The 19,404-nt window shown below is 34.0% G+C and overlaps 1 protein-coding gene across 1 annotated transcript in view; it reads left to right on the plus strand.

Moving 5' to 3' along the window:
• Positions 1 to 19,404, plus strand: part of LOC106879088 (voltage-dependent calcium channel type A subunit alpha-1) — a 464,783-nt gene that overhangs the window by 320,113 nt on the left and 125,266 nt on the right. The window contains exons 7-21 of the mRNA XM_052975441.1: positions 112 to 276; positions 608 to 813; positions 2,423 to 2,526; positions 4,948 to 5,063; positions 7,034 to 7,111; positions 8,522 to 8,539; positions 10,234 to 10,326; positions 11,040 to 11,121; positions 11,966 to 12,093; positions 12,802 to 12,914; positions 13,660 to 13,772; positions 14,263 to 14,394; positions 16,975 to 17,047; positions 17,775 to 17,895; positions 19,099 to 19,199. Coding sequence (XP_052831401.1) covers positions 112 to 276; positions 608 to 813; positions 2,423 to 2,526; positions 4,948 to 5,063; positions 7,034 to 7,111; positions 8,522 to 8,539; positions 10,234 to 10,326; positions 11,040 to 11,121; positions 11,966 to 12,093; positions 12,802 to 12,914; positions 13,660 to 13,772; positions 14,263 to 14,394; positions 16,975 to 17,047; positions 17,775 to 17,895; positions 19,099 to 19,199 — 1,643 coding nt within the window. The remainder of the gene's footprint in view (positions 1 to 111; positions 277 to 607; positions 814 to 2,422; positions 2,527 to 4,947; positions 5,064 to 7,033; positions 7,112 to 8,521; positions 8,540 to 10,233; positions 10,327 to 11,039; positions 11,122 to 11,965; positions 12,094 to 12,801; positions 12,915 to 13,659; positions 13,773 to 14,262; positions 14,395 to 16,974; positions 17,048 to 17,774; positions 17,896 to 19,098; positions 19,200 to 19,404) is intronic.

Genomic DNA, 19,404 nt, shown 5'->3' on the forward strand with positions numbered 1-19,404 from the left:
CTTCAATTAGAATGATCTTAAAGATGGTGATAACTTTAGACTGGGGGGATTTTAGGAAGCTATTTCTGGTAAAAATGCATGAAATAATATCGGTCTTCCTTCTCTTTTCAGGTTTACAAGTAGTATTAAAATCAATTATACGGGCAATGGCACCATTGTTGCAAGTTTGCCTGTTGGTACTCTTTGCTATAATAATATTTGCCATCATTGGTTTAGAATTTTATACTGGTGCTTTCCACAAAGCCTGTTTTATAAAACCAGATGACGATAGTGAAGGTAAGTGGCACCAACTTATTTATTACATCACATTCAAGATGGCCTGTGCTTCATAATACACATTAATTAGTTTAAGCTGTGGAAACTCTATGATTTTGAAGTCTTGAGTTCATCTTCAGTAAAATGTGAATATTCCAATCAGAGAAATCTATTTATTGTTAGGAGAGTGTTTTAAGGTTAAAGCAAAGAAATGTTTCTTTAAATTCTTCCAAAGTATTGTAGGACAGGAAAATAACTACAAATCATTTTGATTAATAAGTAATCAAGAAGAAAAATTAATTTCTAAAACTCTAAAGGATATATGCAAATATATTTGATTTGACTTTTGCAGATAATATAGAATATGGTGATGAAGAAACTATCCGGCCTTGCGCAGATGAGGGTAATGGCTATCACTGTCGAGCAAATATTGCTAAATGTCGATTCAATTGGGATGGCCCAAATTATGGAATTACTAGTTTCGACAACATGGGTTTTGCGATGTTGACGGTGTTCCAGTGTGTAACTATGGAAGGATGGACCCAGGTATTATATTATGTAAGTAATCAACTTTAATATTTATTCTCTTTTTACGGTTTTGAATTGTTTTTTACTAAATTGCTTGCGTCATAATGGAAACATTTTTCTATAAACTCTTCACACTTGGTTGTGTGACTTAAACAGTTGTGGCTGCCTGTTTAGATAGGTGCAGTTGTTTGGTTAATAAGGTCACTTTACACAAGAGGTTGTGGATTTGATCCCAGTACATGGCTGCTTGGGCAAGTACCTTCAGCCACAACTTCAGATTTACCAAAGTCTGTGGCTGCCTTAAGCAGACTACTTTCTGTTGATGCAATTTGGACCAAATTTCTATTGTAAGAATGTTTTGCTCCTCTGACCAAACCATAAAACAAACATCAGTTTTTCTAATCACGCAACAGTAAATTAATACCTGATCAATTCTATAATTATTGCAATTATCAAGGTCAGCTAAGATTGTGCTTTGATATATTGAAAGATCAACACTGCTTGACAGCCTCCAATGTAACAACAGGAATCACATAAGTTTTTTTTTTTTTTGTCTTGCAAGGTAAGCTCTGGCTTTAAGCCAGGTCTAGATGGATAATTAAATAAATTAAAATCTTACTCTTTTACTTGTTTCAGTCATTTGACTGCGGCCATGCTGGAGCACCGCCTTTAGTCAAGCAAATCGACCTCAGGACTTATTCTTTGTGAGCCTAGTACTTATTCTATCAGTCTCTTTTGCCGAACCACTAAGTTACAGGGACATAAATACACCACCATCGGTTGTCAAGCAATGTTGGTGGGGGGACAAACACAGACACACACATACATGTATATATATACACATATATATGACGGGCTTCTTTCAGTTTCTGTCTACCAAATCCACTCACAAGGCTTTGGTCAGCCCGAGGCTATAGTAGAAGACACTTGCCCAAGGTTCCACACAGTGGGACTGAACCTGCAACCATGTGGCTGGTAAGCAAGCTACTTACCACACAGCCTCTCCTACGCCTATAGTAACTAAATAAATTGTGATTTTGTTTTCTTTGCTGTTGAGAAATGTTTCTTATTAACTGGCTTTAGCAATCAGAAAGACTATCAAGTTTTAAAACCTGCAGACATTTCTGTTGGTTTCAACTAAGCTAATGCACAATATCGTTATGTGGTTAAGAAGTTTGCTTTGCAACTTTGTGGTTTGGGGTTCAATCTCATTGTGTGCCACTTAGCCAATTGTCTTTTACCACAGTCTCAAGTTGACCAAAACCATATGAGTGAAATTTGGTGGAAAAGAACTTGTGTAGAAGCCTGTCAGAGAGACCATTCCTGATCTTGTTCAGGATTAGGAAAATTTAATCATTTCACTGGTATAATTACTTCAGCCACCATTTCACCTTCACTTCATTTGGTAGACTCCAGTCTGTTGCAAGAATTTGTACCAAGTTTCCATTCTGGAGAAGTCTGAGGCCAATTTTCCTCTTCCTTCCCCTCTATCTCTGAAGACCTCCAAGAAAGGGTCATTGGTGCTACTCTTTTTCTCATGACTTCACCCAAAAATAAATCCCTAAATTCTCTGTTGCTGAAATTAAATCAGCTCTGATTAGGTCATGTTTAATAATTAGTTGTTGTTTTTTTATTTCAGACAAATGATGCTTTTGGAGACTCTTACAACTGGATATATTTCATACCTCTTATTATATTGGGTTCATTTTTTATGCTCAACTTAGTTCTTGGCGTCCTTAGTGGGTGAGTAGATTGTTTTGCCTCTCTCTCTCTCTCTCTCTCTCTCTCTCTCTCTCTCTCAATATGTATAATTTGTAATAATGAAGTAAAACCAAGCAATGATATTTTAAAGCATCTAATATGTACTTTTCAGATTTTGCATGGTGTATAAGAGGAAATATATCCCCTTACACAAAACCTTCTTCTGTTAATACCTTACACAATATATATATATATGTGTGTGTGTGTGTGTGTGTGTGTTTCAGTAACAATGTGGGAAATAGTGCAAATTAATGAGGACTTTATTGCTCATTGTACCTGTATGTGTGTTGGTGTGTGTTTGTGATTCAATACAATGTTCCACTCCATATTTGAATCTCCAGAAATTCTGTCCAGTCAGAATTAATCTTTCTGAAAATAAACTGTTACCAGTTAAGAGTCTGTAGTCTTGTAATTAATCACGGTGTGGGAAGTTTACATATTAACAAAGGGTCTACCAGATGTACATACTTTAATTAGAGAATATATCGACCTTGTCATAGATAGAAATCAATCGTGAAAGGCACTTGGCCAATATTGAGTATGCAACATGTTTGTTATGTTGTGGTCTACTTTGTATGGAAATAGGAAAAATGTTGATGTTTGGAAGCAGCAACTTTCCATTTAGATATCATGCTTTGCTGAGGAGTTCTAATAAGACTAAAACATAGCTACAATTATTTCCCTTACCAAGATTAGATTAAATAAATATTAGTCATTGAGTCAATGTTTTCCCCTCTTTTCCACTTAATTGATTAATTAGAATTATGTTGGCAATAACTCAAGGTGATGATTTGTCGTCAGAGTCGTTAGAGCACCAGAGAGTATGCTTTGTGCTGTTTTTGACATCTCTCTGTGCTCTGAGTTCAAATCCTGCCAAGCTCAACTTCTTCCATCTTTTCAGGGTCAATAAGAAAGTCTGAATCCAAAGCAGTGGATTGGTTGGATTGGTGGAAGTGAAACAATGTCAGGTTGATTGCCTAGTAGTATTTGTTCAAATCCCACTGTGGGCTACTGGGGTAGCAAACTTAATTTGTTATCTGGTCTAGCAGTACCTTATGCCTTGGATACATTTGGGAGAGTCCAATCTGTTGCAAGCATTTAAGTCAGGTTTTCTGGTTTCAGGATGTCTCCACTCCCGCCCCTCCACCAGTCTTGGAGGTTCTGTAACAGGGTCATGAGCCTTTCCATCTGACTGAAAGAAAAATAACAACAAAAGACAAACTTGACATACATTCAGAAATAAGACTAATCTTGTGTTTATTAGTTTGTAATCAATAGATTTGTTGGATAGATAATTAAAAGATTTCATCTTCGCCTGTCTACTTTATTAATTAAATACTAAACATATTCAATTCACACTAAAATATTTTAAAGCATCTCACATGCAACCTTGTGGTGAAGGAATTTACTATTAATTGCTTGGAGAATTGTTGAAGTCAACTAACATTTTTAATTTCATGGAAGTAAATTAAAAAAGTCTAAATTGTCCTTTCTTGAAAAATATGTTGGTGACAAGAAGAGCATCCAGCCATAAAACTTCTATCTCAAATAACTATTTTGATTAATTCATGCTAACATAGACAATCCTGTTTAATGACTGAATGAATTTCTGGAACAGCATTTAAGCATGGTTGATAGTTAAGAACTGGGTAACTACGGGATTCTGGGTTCAGTATCACTCCATGATAGTTTGATCATAGACCTTGTACAAAAGACTTGCATTGACCAATGAGAAGAATTTCATTGACTGAAACTGGCTGGTGTCCCATCATGTGTCAGGAGTAGGGGTATGACTGGATTTAAACTCCTGTCCTGGACATCTGTTGGTCATCCACTAATTTTTTGCACTGGTACCAGATCAGAAACTGTATAAGATAGCAAATGAAATTCATCCCAGATGTATGTTACTTTGGTAATGTGTTTGCCATGAAGAAAGGGAAGTGCCCACAACCCTTTAAAGGGACTCTTGAAAGCTGGAGTTGAGAAGCTGGAGGGGCAGGTAAATTATTATCAGACCAGGTACCTGTTCCAAATACTTGCTACTGAGTAGACTCTGTTAAGGGTCACGTTATGGATTAAATCTATTCATATGAAGAACCTGAATTGTGTTGTATTTTATCATCCCTGGAAAGATCAAATACAAAGATGGCTATGGCAGGATTTGAACTCAGAACACAGGGTGATGCAACTAAATACTTAAAGGCACGTTGTTCAGTGCTTCATTGATTCGATCAGTTAGTGGCAACTAGATCAATTTTTAAATACATTCTGAAATGAAATGAAACTTTTACCCTGTGTTTTTGTCTTTTGCAAGATTACTTGATACTCATTTTATATTCCCTTCTTTTCATGATTAATTAACACTAATTAAACATTGCAATTATGTGCATTGTGTCTTTTCAGAGAATTTGCTAAAGAGAGAGAGAGAGTGGAAAACCGAAGAGCGTTTTTAAAATTGCGTCGGCAACAACAAATAGAGCGAGAATTAAATGGCTATTTAGAGTGGATATGTAAAGCAGGTATGTACAGGGGGCTTCAATTTCATTAATTGACCCCTACAGTGAGAAACAAACTATTGTTAAGAAGTTTGCATTGAAATTACATGACTTCAAGTTCAGTTTCATTCACAGTATGTTCATCAAACACCATCTTTCGGTACTTTAGTGAATGGGAAACATCTGGAAGCCTCTATGTATGTGTGTATTTATATTTGTGTGTGCGTGTGTGTGTGTATATATATATATATATATATCTCATCATCATCATCATGATCTAACATCCATTTTCCATGTTGGCATTGGTTGAACTGTTTAAGAGGAACCAGTGAACCACAGATCTGTGCCAAGTTTCAATTGTCAGCATTAACATGGTTTGATGCCCTTCCTAACGCCAACCTCTTCACAATGTGTACTGGATGCTTTTTTTCATCCTACCAGTACTTCTGCTGTTGCCAAATAACTTGCTAGACAGAAAAAGAACAATGATAAAATAATTTGTATATACAAAAGTAATTTTCTTTAGATTTGAATTATAATTATCAGCTAAAATATATAAAACATCATCCTCATTTAATATCCATTTTCCCTGATATCTTTTTTAAATATATTTTTATGTAGAAACTGCTCCAATATATTTTAAAGTGAACTGCAAATTAAACTAAGTTTAGGGATCTCTGAGTTGTCTAATTGATATTGGAAAATTTTCATAATAAACCAAATTTGAGGATGAGTTAAAATGTGCACAACAAAATTAGGTGGATAATACTCAACAATACATGTATATATATATATGTGTGTGTGTGTGTAATCACACTTGTTTTTTTTTAATTTTTATATTAGTGAAGGCTACATGCAGTTGATTAGAAAGATATAAAAGTAGCTAGATTTGCCATTATTTAGGTCAGAGTATAAAAATACCATCAGTTAAGATGAGGATTATAGCACTGGAAAATTATTCAGGTCATTTTAATTGGATTAATTTAATTATTGTCAATTAAGTATTTTGCTCATTTATATAGATTGTTATTGTGAAGGTTGTAACCAACGTATTATTACATAATAGACATACAAGGTTGTTAGGTTATTATTATTTTGAGGGGACTGAAGACAAACACTTTTCCCTTTGGTCAATCCCTGAAAAGGAAAATGTGGGTAGAGAGGGAAGTGTTGTCTTGTAGCCATTTTGCTGAAAGGTGGATGAAAGTGGCGAGAAGGGTGTGGGTGAACGGGCCTACCCTGAGCATATGCCTGTAGTTGGAAAAAAGGAAAAGAGAAAAGGCACCTGCCCCAAAAGTCAGGGTACCCACGGTATTTTTATGGGATTTTTCCATGAGCAGCCCTTGAAGTTTCCTCCCTATTGAGGATCACACACTGTTGATTTTTAAAAATTTTGTTGGTCTTGTTTACATGCATAACCCTCACAACACACACACACATTCTTTGTTTTGTCCTGTTCTGTCCATTAATGTTTCTCTTGATGTAAACCCTTGTGGCTAACAAAGAAATCATTATTATTATTGTTATTATTGTTCACCAGACAAAATACAAATGCTTAGCAGCATTTCATTAATCTTTGTGTTCCGAAAGAAAGAAGAAAAATTGACCCCATTACCTGACTGGTATTTTATTGATAAGCCCTGAAAGGATGGAAGGCCAAGTTGACCACAGCAGGGTTTGAAGTTTGAATGCAGCAAGCTAAGAGTAATTGCAACAAAACAATTGATTCCACTTTGTATTGACTAATCCAGTTAGCCTCCTTGAATCAATGTTTGTGTTTATCTTGGCTTTTAGAATAGGTGCTATTGTATCCCTGCTTGTTACAAACCGTTGACTAAAATGTCTGGTCTCTGGAAGGGTATCAGACCTTAAAACACTGCCTCAAAATAGAAGGACAAACATGAAACCATTGATGATGATAGTGTTATGTACACATGTCTGTGTGTCTGCCATACAATAATATTTACTCAACTTGTTTTATTTGCTTATTTCAGAGGAGGTAATCTTAGATGAGGAAAGAAAAAAAGATGATGGAACCATCAGTGATGAAGACAAGCTGAGAATACTTGAAGGTAAATGAATGTTTCTTCGTTAAATCTCTCGTTTAAAGAAAAAGAAACTTTCATCCAATTTGAAGAATTTACCTCTAAAACGTATTTTACTTTGTAGAAGACTCAATATTTTGGTCAGCAGCAAACTTAAATGTTAGCTCTTTGTGTGTTTGTGGTGTATGTTTTGTTTCCATATCTCAGCTTTATTCAGTCATTGACTCATCTCACCATCTACTTACGTCATCTCTTTACTCTCATTATTTAAAGACTCTTAAGTCTTAATAAGACAATGGTTCTTAATCTCTTTAATGTCCCAGTGCACTTGAGATCAAGTAAATTCTTAACTGATGCAAATCTCATGGAACATTGAAAATAAGGGGAAACATTTCACATTAAAAACATTTATAAAATTATTGCTTTCACTGTTTAATCAATCATACAAGAAACGATAATTTATTAGTGATTAAAATAGGTTTTAATTGATGTTTTCTGAGGCACTGAAACACAAGGATTTTCTAAACTTTATTTTTTTCCTGCTGAGAAGGGTGGATAAACTAAACCTTGTTGGTGTCAGTGGTCAAGATACAGTTTGCCAACACTACTCCGGCTGTGCCTATACACCTATTATGACTGTTTTCCTGTTCAGTTTTCTGTCTTTTATCCTCTTTACTGTGCATATACTTTTGGCTATTATCTCTATACTTATTACTGTGTACAATAAGCCCACGATTCCTCTGGAACTTTACCTGCTTGCTCAGAATATCATTTCCAAAGGCCTCCAGTGCTTTAATTTGTGGTGAACGTTTATTTTAATTTGTGGGAGATGTTTACTTGATTTAAATTAGAAGTTTCTTCTAAAGATCTCCTTTTCAAGATGTCTGCTGACATTTTACTCTCTCTCAAGACTCCCTTCTGTTTAAAAGACAGGCAATTTCCACATCATCCTCCAATATTAATTGTTAATTGAACATTCCGGAGAGAATTGTAATTCATTCTGCATAAGAAACAATATTGAGATTTTTAAAATGTCTGATGAGTCTCATGCATGAAATTTTTGGTTCTTGAATCATTTAAAAAATTTTCTGCTGATTAAATAAGAAAAAAGTCTATATACCCATGTATTGAGTTCTTTGTCGCCTGTTTGTTCTACCAACACTGTGTATATATCATCATCATCATCGATGATGATACATACATATATATATATATATATATATATATATATATATATGTGTGTGTGTATATATACATATATATGTATGTATATGTATAAAAATGTATGTATGTATATGTATGTATATGTGTATGTATATGTGTATATATGTATATATATGTATATATATGCATATATATGTATATATATGTGTGTGTATATATATATATATATATATGTGAATTATTAAACATTCAAGTAATATTTTCCATTTTCAGGGGCACTTGGAATTAATGGTAAGACTAAACAGACAAAGTTCTCTGGGAGAAATAGTTTCCATTGTTTTTGTCTCTTCTTTGCTCATGTCTTCTTTTAGATTCCAGTGAAATCTTTGGTTTAGAATTTTAGTGGAATTACGTTTGCACTCTTCAATAGTGGTAGTTCTTCTTTTAGTTTTATTTCAAACTTAATTTGCCTTGGAATACATGATATTAAATATTATATACATATGCACATTCATACATATATGAACATGTACATAAAATTGAACAGAAAATTTGTGTATAAAGATGGAAAATTATAAAACTGTTTTGTGTGTGTTGGGTGAGAAATTTGAGTGTTATAAGCAGCTATTGAATATATGTATGTTTATATGTGTCTATACATTTATGTGTGTATGTATGTGTCTTGTTGCACGTTTTAAAGAGAACACCAAAATTATATTTAATATTTTTTAATCTAGGAGTACATATGACTGGACATATTTCCTTTGTCTTGCATGTACATCATATACACTCATTATTATATACATGACCGTAGACGGGCCATACATGGCTTGCATGCACAACATACAATCACACAGGTATTGCATGCACAATATAAACATTGGCAACCAGGTACATGTACAAACATATTTTCCAATGTTACATTATATATTATATATAAATTATATGTAATGATATAATTATATACTGTAAAATATATATTGTTATGTCGAGAGACATCTATTCTGTGAATGTGGTGGAATTTATTTAGTGATAGCATGAATTATCTTTTCCTTTTGGATTCCAGTAACACCTTCACACACTGTAGTAAAGATGGTTGTTTCCTTCTTAGTCTCAACAACACAGCATCCTCTCTTTATACAACGTAGTTTAAATGTAATGCAATCCATCTTAAATTTTGAAACACAGCATCCTCTCATTTTTAGATCTTAATTTTCATTTTAGTTTGATTTATTTTACATGATTCACTTTCTATTTTAAGAAATGTTTTCCACAATTTTTTAAAAAATTATTTTAATATTTTTCCTGTTAAATTTTTAGCTGAGAGATTTAATCAACCACAAACACTGCATGCCATATATGGGCTGTAAGTCTTTGAGGCAAGTCAGAAAAAGCCTGAATATTAAACCATGGGTGTTTGTAATTCACCACTGTTTCAGCGTCTCTCTATATTCCTTTACAGCAAAGTGTAAAATGTGCATTAATGCCTCCATTTATTCAGTGAAAACATGTTGAAAATCACCAGTTGAACTTTAATACATTTTGATGTGTTTTGTACACCTGTATCTGAATGTCCCCTACTACAATGGACACAGGCATGGTTGTGTGGCTAAGAAGTCACCTTCACAACAGTTTGGTTCTGGGTTCAATCCTACTATGTAACATCTTCGACAGGTGTCATCCATTGGTGCCTTGTCAGTGAAATTTGGTGGAAAGAAACTGCAGAAGTCCATTAGTAGGGGACACCTTCCCTGTTATTTGGTAAATGACTGCCTCACCTGACCCTTTAGTGTCTTTAGTGTGATCTATTCTGTTGTAATTATTCAAGATAGTTCTCTCCTTCTAAGAGCAGTAACAACCCTTTCTTGTTGAAGCTGCAGGTTTATGAATGCTACCCTTCTTTTTCTGGCTGGTTAAGCAAATAAGTAACAGAATAAAATTGGCAAAATTGATTAAAACTGTTGATTTTTCATTCTGGTTTTCAGCACGGAGGTTAGCTGCCCAAAAAGTAAAGAAAATTAAAGAAGAAAAAGAATTAAATATTGGAGATGAAGATAATGATGATGACCTTTTATCAGGTAATTAATGTGGCTTTATTGATGTTGGTGTTCATGTATTAACTAATGTCATGAGACAAGAATAGTTAATTAACTACAATTACACTGCCAATGAGGGGGAAAGACCCATCAAATTAGAGATTGATTCTGGTAACAAAAAAGACCAAAGAAAATGCAGGTATTTGTGTGGGTTGGTGTGTGTGGTATTGTTATGACATATTTCCATCTTATTACTTCTCTTCAGCTAAATTTGGTTTTGATGATTATTTAGTAAAACTTACGATAACTGAGAAATAAATAGGAAGAGTTTTAGGGAATAAGCAATGATAGGGTTGACAAAATAATGACTGTTATTCTTGCAAAGGTGTTTGATTTTTTACAGCTACCCATTGTTATTTTTAGCTATGCTGAGTGTCTTCTACCATTCCTTGCATGAAAACACATACACCCACTCACACACACACACACATTTTAATATTTGTATATACAAATAGGAGGAAAAAATTCCATGCTTATTATCAGTGTTTAAATATCTATTAAAATGAAGATATCACAGTTTCTACATTGACATTATTGTTGTTACTACTCATTGTAACTCACTGTAAAGAGTTGCAAACTCTGAGTAACAACTGTGTGATATCTCTGATTTCTAAAATTGGATGTGTGTGTGTGTGTGTGTAAACTTATATATATACCAAAATACTGATATCATAAACTTTGTTCTTTACCAATAGGAGATTCGTTTGGTAGAGGTTTAAAAAACAGAAAAGCCCACGGAAAGTGTGCTGGCTTTTGGAGAGCAGAAAAACATCTTAGGTAAGCATCTGTCAGTCTATATATATATATATATATATATATATATATATATATATAATATGTATAATATGTATTTGTTTTTATGTTCAGTTCTACTAAATACAGTTTTTCACTAATTTGATGGGTTACTCTATACTTTTTATAGGAACAAATTTATCAGTGACCCTGGAGTTTTGGTCACTCAGATGATGACTGAAACTTCGAAGTCACTGTGAACAACATTCTTGTTTAAGAGTAATTTTATTTGACTTAAACATTTACTAGAATGTGGTCATGCTGGGACGCTACCTTCAATAGGGTTCTGTCAGTCATATTGACCCTAGTGCAATTGAAACCAGATGTGTGTGGTCACAAAGCGTACTTGTTAAAATCATGGCCTCTCATTTGACCATTTTAAGCAAATATATTTCCTTTTTGTTCAAACCTGATTTTCATTGTTGATTTGTGTCTCTGCTGTTAGCTCCACTCAAACTGAACCATGCTACAGAGGTAATCACTCAAACCTACCTCCACTCACTCAAATTACTTCCACTCAAACTGAACCATGCTATGGAGGTAATCAGTTAGACTCAAAGTTTGGAATATATTGATGAATGACATCCTGTCCATTTATTGGATGTGGTCTAATATATTCTTTATGGATGGAGGCAAAGGGAGTAGTGAGAGTAGACTATTCAGATGTGGGAGGAGGAACTCATCTTAAATTTATGATTATCAGCAACAACAATTGCAACAACATCATTTTCTGTAATATTATCTTCATCTCATTAATGTTTTTGCCTAATTAATTAGAAAAACAGCTACTAATTATATAGCATCTTATTTCTTTTCTTCTTTCCAACAGGTTTACAATACGTAAAAGTGTGAAATCGCAAGCATTTTATTGGTTTGTGATTATCCTTGTATTGCTGAATACTCTGTGTGTAGCCTCAGAACATTATGGCCAAGCAGAGTGGCACACAGAATTTCTATGTAAGTATTGCAGTCAACAACATGCATACATTTGTGTGTGTGTGTTTATATTTACATGAGAGAGAGAGAGAGAGAGAGAGAAAGCTAGAGTTAATGCAGAAATATCATAAAAATATTCATATCATTAAACTCTAATACGTTATTACAATGCAACAAATACTGATAGAATAAATTTGCATGTTTATATTGAGATTCAACGAAAACCGTAGTTGCGAGCAACATATTTTGAATAGTAAACAGCATAAATTTTACATTTAAAGCAAGTTATTTTATTGCACACAGGTAGAAATATAGAAAAAGGAAGTTGAATATAGAATGGAGTTCATTTAGATTATTAATTTTTTTTTTTTTTTGCAAGATTTTTAACTGGTTTCACAGATTTCTTTGATTTTCAAAAGTTGAGATGGAAAGACGAGGAGCTATGCCACAACTGCCTTGCTTCAAGTAGATAGATAGATAAATAGATAGATATTCCTTTTGTTTAATCTGTATACATATCCATCTTTCCTTGCTGGTGTGGAATCCCATTCACATCATCTTTCTTTTTATCCCAGAGGGATAAAAAAAAATGTTCTTTTATTTAAATTTTGCATTATTGGTGGGATGAGGTAAAGACCTGGGGTTGGAAAAAGTGAAAGTTTGAAAGGAGAAAAACTGAGAGTCTACTCTTGGAAAATATAATTTACTTTTCTTTTTTGTTTTTTACAGATGTTATGGAGTTTGTTTTTTTAGCCCTATTCATGTCTGAGATGCTCATAAAAATGTATGGTTTGGGAGTGAGACTTTATTTTCAATCATCATTCAACATATTCGATTGTCTTGTAAGTATCAATCTTATTAATTAATATTTATTACATTAAATAGAGCAGTGAAAGACGTTTGATCTAGCTTTAACCACATTAGATTAGACTTTTGGTTAAGTTTTCTATTCTTAATAATATTCTAAAAACACAGTAATACAGGAGGGCGGGGGGTTGACCTCCTCAATTCTTTGTTTTTGTCTATACTGTGGTTTGATCTGTGTAACAACATATAATCATAGTTGAATGCCATAATTCTTCAAATATATATATGCATGTCTTTGATCAAGAATTGAACTGGGCTGTTTTAATGATTAAACTCACATAAAGTGTACAATGTGGTTTTGTTTATGATATCAATAGAAGTGGGAGGCTAAAATAACAAATGATGCAGGAGTGAAAGAATTATAATTACAATGAATAATAGTGAGGGGGTTTTAAATGGCTGGAGTAGCAGACATTTTAATTGAAATTAAACAGCAAATTCCTGTAAATTTTGTGAGAAATATGTTTTCACTTAATTTTATAGTTTATATGATAATGGGAGGACTTTTTCATTTGAACTGGAAAAAACAAGATAGTCACTGGGAACAGAAAATATGATTAGTTATACTAATTAATTCTGATTAAAATAGACAAGGGATACAACTTCAGAATTAATGAAAATAAAATGTGAATATAGAGATGGTTGTAATGAGAAAGATTCTGATATTCAATAAATTTGATGGTGACTCGTTTATTCTAATTATCTCACTTTTTTTGTTAGGTTATTCTTTGTAGTATTTTTGAAGTGGTTTGGTCAGCATTTAAAGATGGCTCATCATTCGGCATCAGCACACTCCGTGCCCTTAGGCTGCTTCGGACATTTAAAGTTACAAGGTGAGTCATATTTCAATGAAATGTATGTATGTGTATATAAGGGTATACCTACATATAAATCGCTATGCACACATACCTATTAATATGTTTGTGAATAAGACCATCTTTGAGAGCCAGTTACCTGGCATCAAAATCATATAGCCAACCCGGCAAAGATGCAGGCCTCAATGCTGTAGATTTCAGCCCTGTTGAGGATCTTGGTATGAGACACCTTGTCCTGCCTCATGGAACCAAAGATAGTTTGGAGCAATCTAATAGAGAATGCTTCCAGTTGTCTGATCTGGTGTTGATAAAGGGTCCAGCACTCAAACCTCTGGAGGGTGGATAAACAGGATTTTGTGCTTGCTTTAAGCTTCTTCTTCTGAGAGACTTGTTCACAGAATCTCTCGAAAGAGGCAGAGGCTAAGTTAATCCGAAATGTTTCCATTTAAAATATTTTTCCTCTTCATTATAATTACACATTGTTTTTTCTTCATTCTCTCTTCCATAGATATTGGTCATCACTACGAAACTTAGTTGTCTCATTACTGAGCAGTATGCGTTCCATTGTCAGTCTGCTGTTTCTTCTTTTCTTATTTATCCTCATCTTTGCCTTACTTGGAATGCAATTATTCGGTGGAATGTAAGTCCAAACTTAAATCTTTTTTCCTAAAACATTGTTTATACCTCAGCTTCCATCATCAAAACAAGCCCAGCAATATCAACTACTAGCAGTATAGCCCGGCGCTGTTTGGGATTAAGCTAGGATTATTAAGTGATCAAGTGCTTTATTTCAAACCAAAATAAGTAACATGGACATCAGATTTGAGCGAAATCCGTTGAAATTGGTTTGGCTGAAAATGGTTTGCTGGCAGTTTGATTGGGAAATCCCATAAGGAATCAGTTTATTGGTTATTTCTACTCATTGACTGTTTCTTTTAAAGTTGCATTAGAGATCTGCATAGGAGAAGGTTGATCTGAAGGTTTGCATTGGAGATCTGGATTGGAGTAACTTTGGAAAACTTACCAACAGCCTTAACCAAAAAATAAAGGGCCTGTCCCTTCTAGGTTAACTCTAACCCTAACCCTAACCCTGACCCTAAAACTGTAACCCTAACACCAACCCTAATGAACGATTTAAAATAAATAAATGATTTAAAATAAATATATATATTTTTTTTCCTTAGACGCTTGGCAAACACTGTATCTCCCCTTGTCACAAACACACTCTTTCTTTCTTTCTCTCTCTTTCACGTGCTTAAGCACAGATTTGACTTCGCCATGGCAACAAACTTCAAAATTGGTAAAAGTTTACAGCTATACGTGGGTGCTTCTGAGAAAAAAATTGACGAAAATGCAGGGTCATGACGAATCTCCTCCTAAAATTGGAGCGACATGCGTGCTAATTTGTGGACGTGCATAAACTACATTCACACACACACACACATCTCTTACATATATACGGATATATTTTAATTGTGTGAGAAAGTATATATAATCTCATTATCGAATATAGTGTCTTTCAAAAACCTTATGTTTGAAACTACATCTCATGTTTCCTTACCTACATTTTCATTCCTAATACACTTTCTGCCTCCCTCTTCCACTTTTCCGTTCCTTTCTCCCCTTGTCACAAACACACCATTTCTTTCTTTCTTTCTCTCTCTCCCCTTCACGTGCGTATGGCACAGATTTGACTTTTCGCCATGGCAACCAAACTTCAAAACCTTTCCATTCCTAATACACTTTCTGCCTCCCTCTTCCATTTTCCATTTTTCTTAGACACTTAGCAAACTCTGTCTTGGTCAGAGAAATTTTTTGTCCTCAGACGCTTTCTCTCTCTCTCTCTCTCTCCTTCATGTGCCTAAGCACAGATTTGACTTTTCGCCATGGCAACCAAACTTCAAAATTGGTAAAAGTTTACAGCTATACGTGGGTGCTTCTGAGAGAAAAAATTGACGAAAATGCAGGGTCATGACGAATCTCCTAAAATTGGAGCGACATGCATGCTAATTTGTGGACGTGCATAAACTACATTCACGTACACACACACACACACACACACACACACACACACATCTCCACTTTTATAGATATGATGTCTGTTAAATTTTAGTCTGTTGTTCCCTTTCATCTCATCATTTATTATCTAAGAAGATCTATCAAAGCTGAAACAGGCTGACAGCTGTCATACCTGTCTGTTAAAAACCACTTTATTTGTAATATTTATTATTTGGAGCACTGAGTGTCAAAAAGTGCTTAGTTTGCTTTGGAGTTGTCTCTGTTAGTTTGAGGTAGTTAATCATTGTTTAATAGTGTTTACCTCTCCTTTATACAATTATATCCTAATGAATTACACACACACACACACACACACACAACACACACATGACCATTGTTAATGAGCAACAAAGCTAAGGTGATTTTTTTTTTTTTAGCCTTGTAGTTTTTTATCACAACTATCTCTTAAATATCTCCTTTCAGTTAAATGCCATGCAGAATTATGACATTTAGTATTGCATACAAACCACCTAATATGAAAGACAGTCTTTATTACATGATTGGGTAGAGACAAACATTGCTTAAGATGGCAAAGATTTGTTATTAGTTGGTTTTCATTTGTGAACCTCTCCAGCTAGTTACAGAGAAATATTGAGCTTCTCCTTGATGTGTGGATGGGTTGAGAGCATGTTTAAGTCTGCTCACAATTAATTACATCAGCCCCTAAAAGAATTATCAAAACCATGATACATACCCTCCTTCTAAGTGACAACTCAGCATTTGAAAGTTTGATGTCGTCATTTAACCATTTCAAATGATATTTCATATCTTCTGATTTACTGTTCCATTGGGCATGAGGAATTGTAGAATGCTAAACAAAATTCCAGCCTTTATTTAGTTACAAACTCTTTGTGTTTGAATCCTGCTGGGCTCAACTTTTCATTCCATCTTTTTGGGGTAGCTAAAATAAAGTAGCGGTGAAATATTGGCCCTATCTCAATATGATATCAATGATTGCTATTTTTACTTGATGTCCTTTTTATCCATGCTGTATCTATCCACTTGCTATAATATATTCTCTCATTCTTCTCTCATCTTGCCACTCTATGTCTCCAACATTTTATCACCATTAACTCTCTCACAGATTGTTGTTAACATTGAACTTTTGGGAATTATTTTTGAGATTTCAAAAGCTTAACAGTTTGTTTTGTTTGTTTCTCAGGATGAATTTTGAAGAAGGGAGGCCCGCCAGTCATTTCGATACATTTCCCATCGCGCTACTAACTGTATTTCAAGTAAGTATACAAAGACACATGTGTGCACGCACACACACACACACACATTATCATCATCGTCGTCATCATCATCATCATCGTCATCAACTTTGGCTGGTTTTCCTGGTCAAAATTTTCAATTTCTCCTTGTTGAAAGAAGCATCACCAGAAAGAAAATGACGGTGGGATAGGTTAGTTTGTCATGACACTCAACTTGCCAGGGAATGACCCATACGTTAAGGTTTCAAGACCTTTGTGTGTTAGGCACTCTGCTGTGGGTAAGGGGAATCATTTGTAGTGTACAAGAGAAGAGACTGCACTGGTACAGAAATGTGTGGAGGATGTTAGTTGTATAAAGAAGGACCATGAAATATGCAGGTGGAAGGAAACCAAAGAGATGGAGAGAAGTATTTTCTGAGTCTGTCTCTGTTCCATCGACTCATCCCCACCTCCTCCAAGCTGCCCTTGTGGCAAAAATTTGAAGTAATTATTATTAGAAATAGACAGAATAGTTAATTAAAGTTGAATCTTTCAACTCATCACCTTCCTTTGTCTCTTTCTTCAATATTTATCAAATTATCTAACCCTAACCCTAACAACAAATTTAAGAATTTGAGATTATTTTTTTGTGTGATGAGAAAAACATTAGAATAATTTAAAGAATATTTTTAATAGCAATTGTGACTGAAACCCTTCTTCTGTGAGTCCTCGGTTTCAGATTACACAAATACATTTTGATTTCTTTTAGATTTTAACTGGTGAAGACTGGAATGAAGTCATGTACAGTGGAATACGGGCCAGAGGAGGAATAAGTGGTGGCGGCATGTTATATTGCTCATATTTCATTATATTGGTGCTCTTTGGAAACTGTATCCTTCTAACAGAGTTTTGCTTCTTCTATATTTAATATTCTTGATATCTTCTTTCAGTTTGACATCACTTGTTTACAAAATATTTCTTTGTCCTTTGCAGAGATAATAACAATATTCTGATTGTATTTTGTTTCCTTTTTTAGTTAATTATTCATTCCATCATCATTAAGAATTCTAATATGGTGTTACATTTTAGAATCAAAATTCCTTAAAGCTCCTACTTTGTGTTTGGATAAAATTCCAAATGAATGAGTAATCTTTCTAAAACCCAGATTATGTTATTCTGTGTTTTTTAAGTCCAAACTCATATCTATGTTGATCAATAAAATTAAAAATCATTCCACTTCTGCTAACTCTCTTCTGAAAGTTTAGGATTGCAAGTCTTTGCACAGTTAGTACAAAGAATATCTGATGTGGTAATTAATAGAACTGTTAGAATATTGGGAACCTACTTTACAGTATTTAGTTATGATACTTTATGTTCTGAGTTCAAATCCTGCTGAGGTCAACTTTGGTTTCCATCTTTCCAAAGGTCAATAATAGGTTCAGTTTAATTAACCGTACACCTCCCCACCTAACCAAATTTCAAGCTATGTGTCAGCTTTAAAAATCAATGATATATGAAGTTTTGAAATTTGTAATTAAGAAAATTTCAGCAAGTTATATTTGGATTTGAAGAAATTTATGCATATTGTTTAACCAAAATGTAGCAGAATGCTGGAAGAATCTGCAGAGAATGTAGTTTATTAGCAACGAGAGTCACTCTAAGATTTAATATGTTTATAGAGAAGGGCAAAATAGTTAAGAAATAAATAATTTGATAGTGGAAGTTGTAAAGTCTAAAGAGAGAAGTGAAGTTGTGAATTATTGAATCAGCAATTGTAACAACTTAAGAAGAAATACTTCAAGGAATTTTATCCACTTCCACTGATCTGCTGCCTTTCAATGATTCTTTATTTTATCAATTCCCAGAAGGATGAAAGGTAAATTTGGCCTTAACAAATCTTGAACTCAAAACAAAATTAGCAAAAATAAATTCTGCAGAGTATTTTGTCTGATGTGCTAATGGTTTGGGTATTCCACCAAAATTTACACGCACACATACAAACACCTACATGCAAATTCTGTTCTGTTTCCTGGTATCCAAACATTTGATTAGATGGAAGCGAAAGAACATAAACATCCTTAACCTCTATCCAGACACACTGCTGAACGTGTTCTTGGCCATTGCTGTTGATAATTTGGCCAACGCTCAAGAGCTAACTGCTGCAGAGGAGGAGCAAGAAGGAGTACGGCAAGAGGTGAGTATACCTCATTTGTATTTATATATTTCTAATACAGTTATGGATTTATCTTTAGCATCTAACAGGTGTTTGGTGTATAGGTATGTGTATGTTTATGGTTCAATAACTATGGCAGAATCTACTGGAGGTTGGTGTGTTGTGTGAAACCCTGGTACAGAAACAGATACAAATATATATATATATATATATATATATATATATA

Source organism: Octopus bimaculoides, chromosome 21 (assembly GCF_001194135.2).
Source record: "Octopus bimaculoides isolate UCB-OBI-ISO-001 chromosome 21, ASM119413v2, whole genome shotgun sequence".
Classification (NCBI taxonomy): Eukaryota; Metazoa; Mollusca; class Cephalopoda; order Octopoda; family Octopodidae; genus Octopus; species Octopus bimaculoides.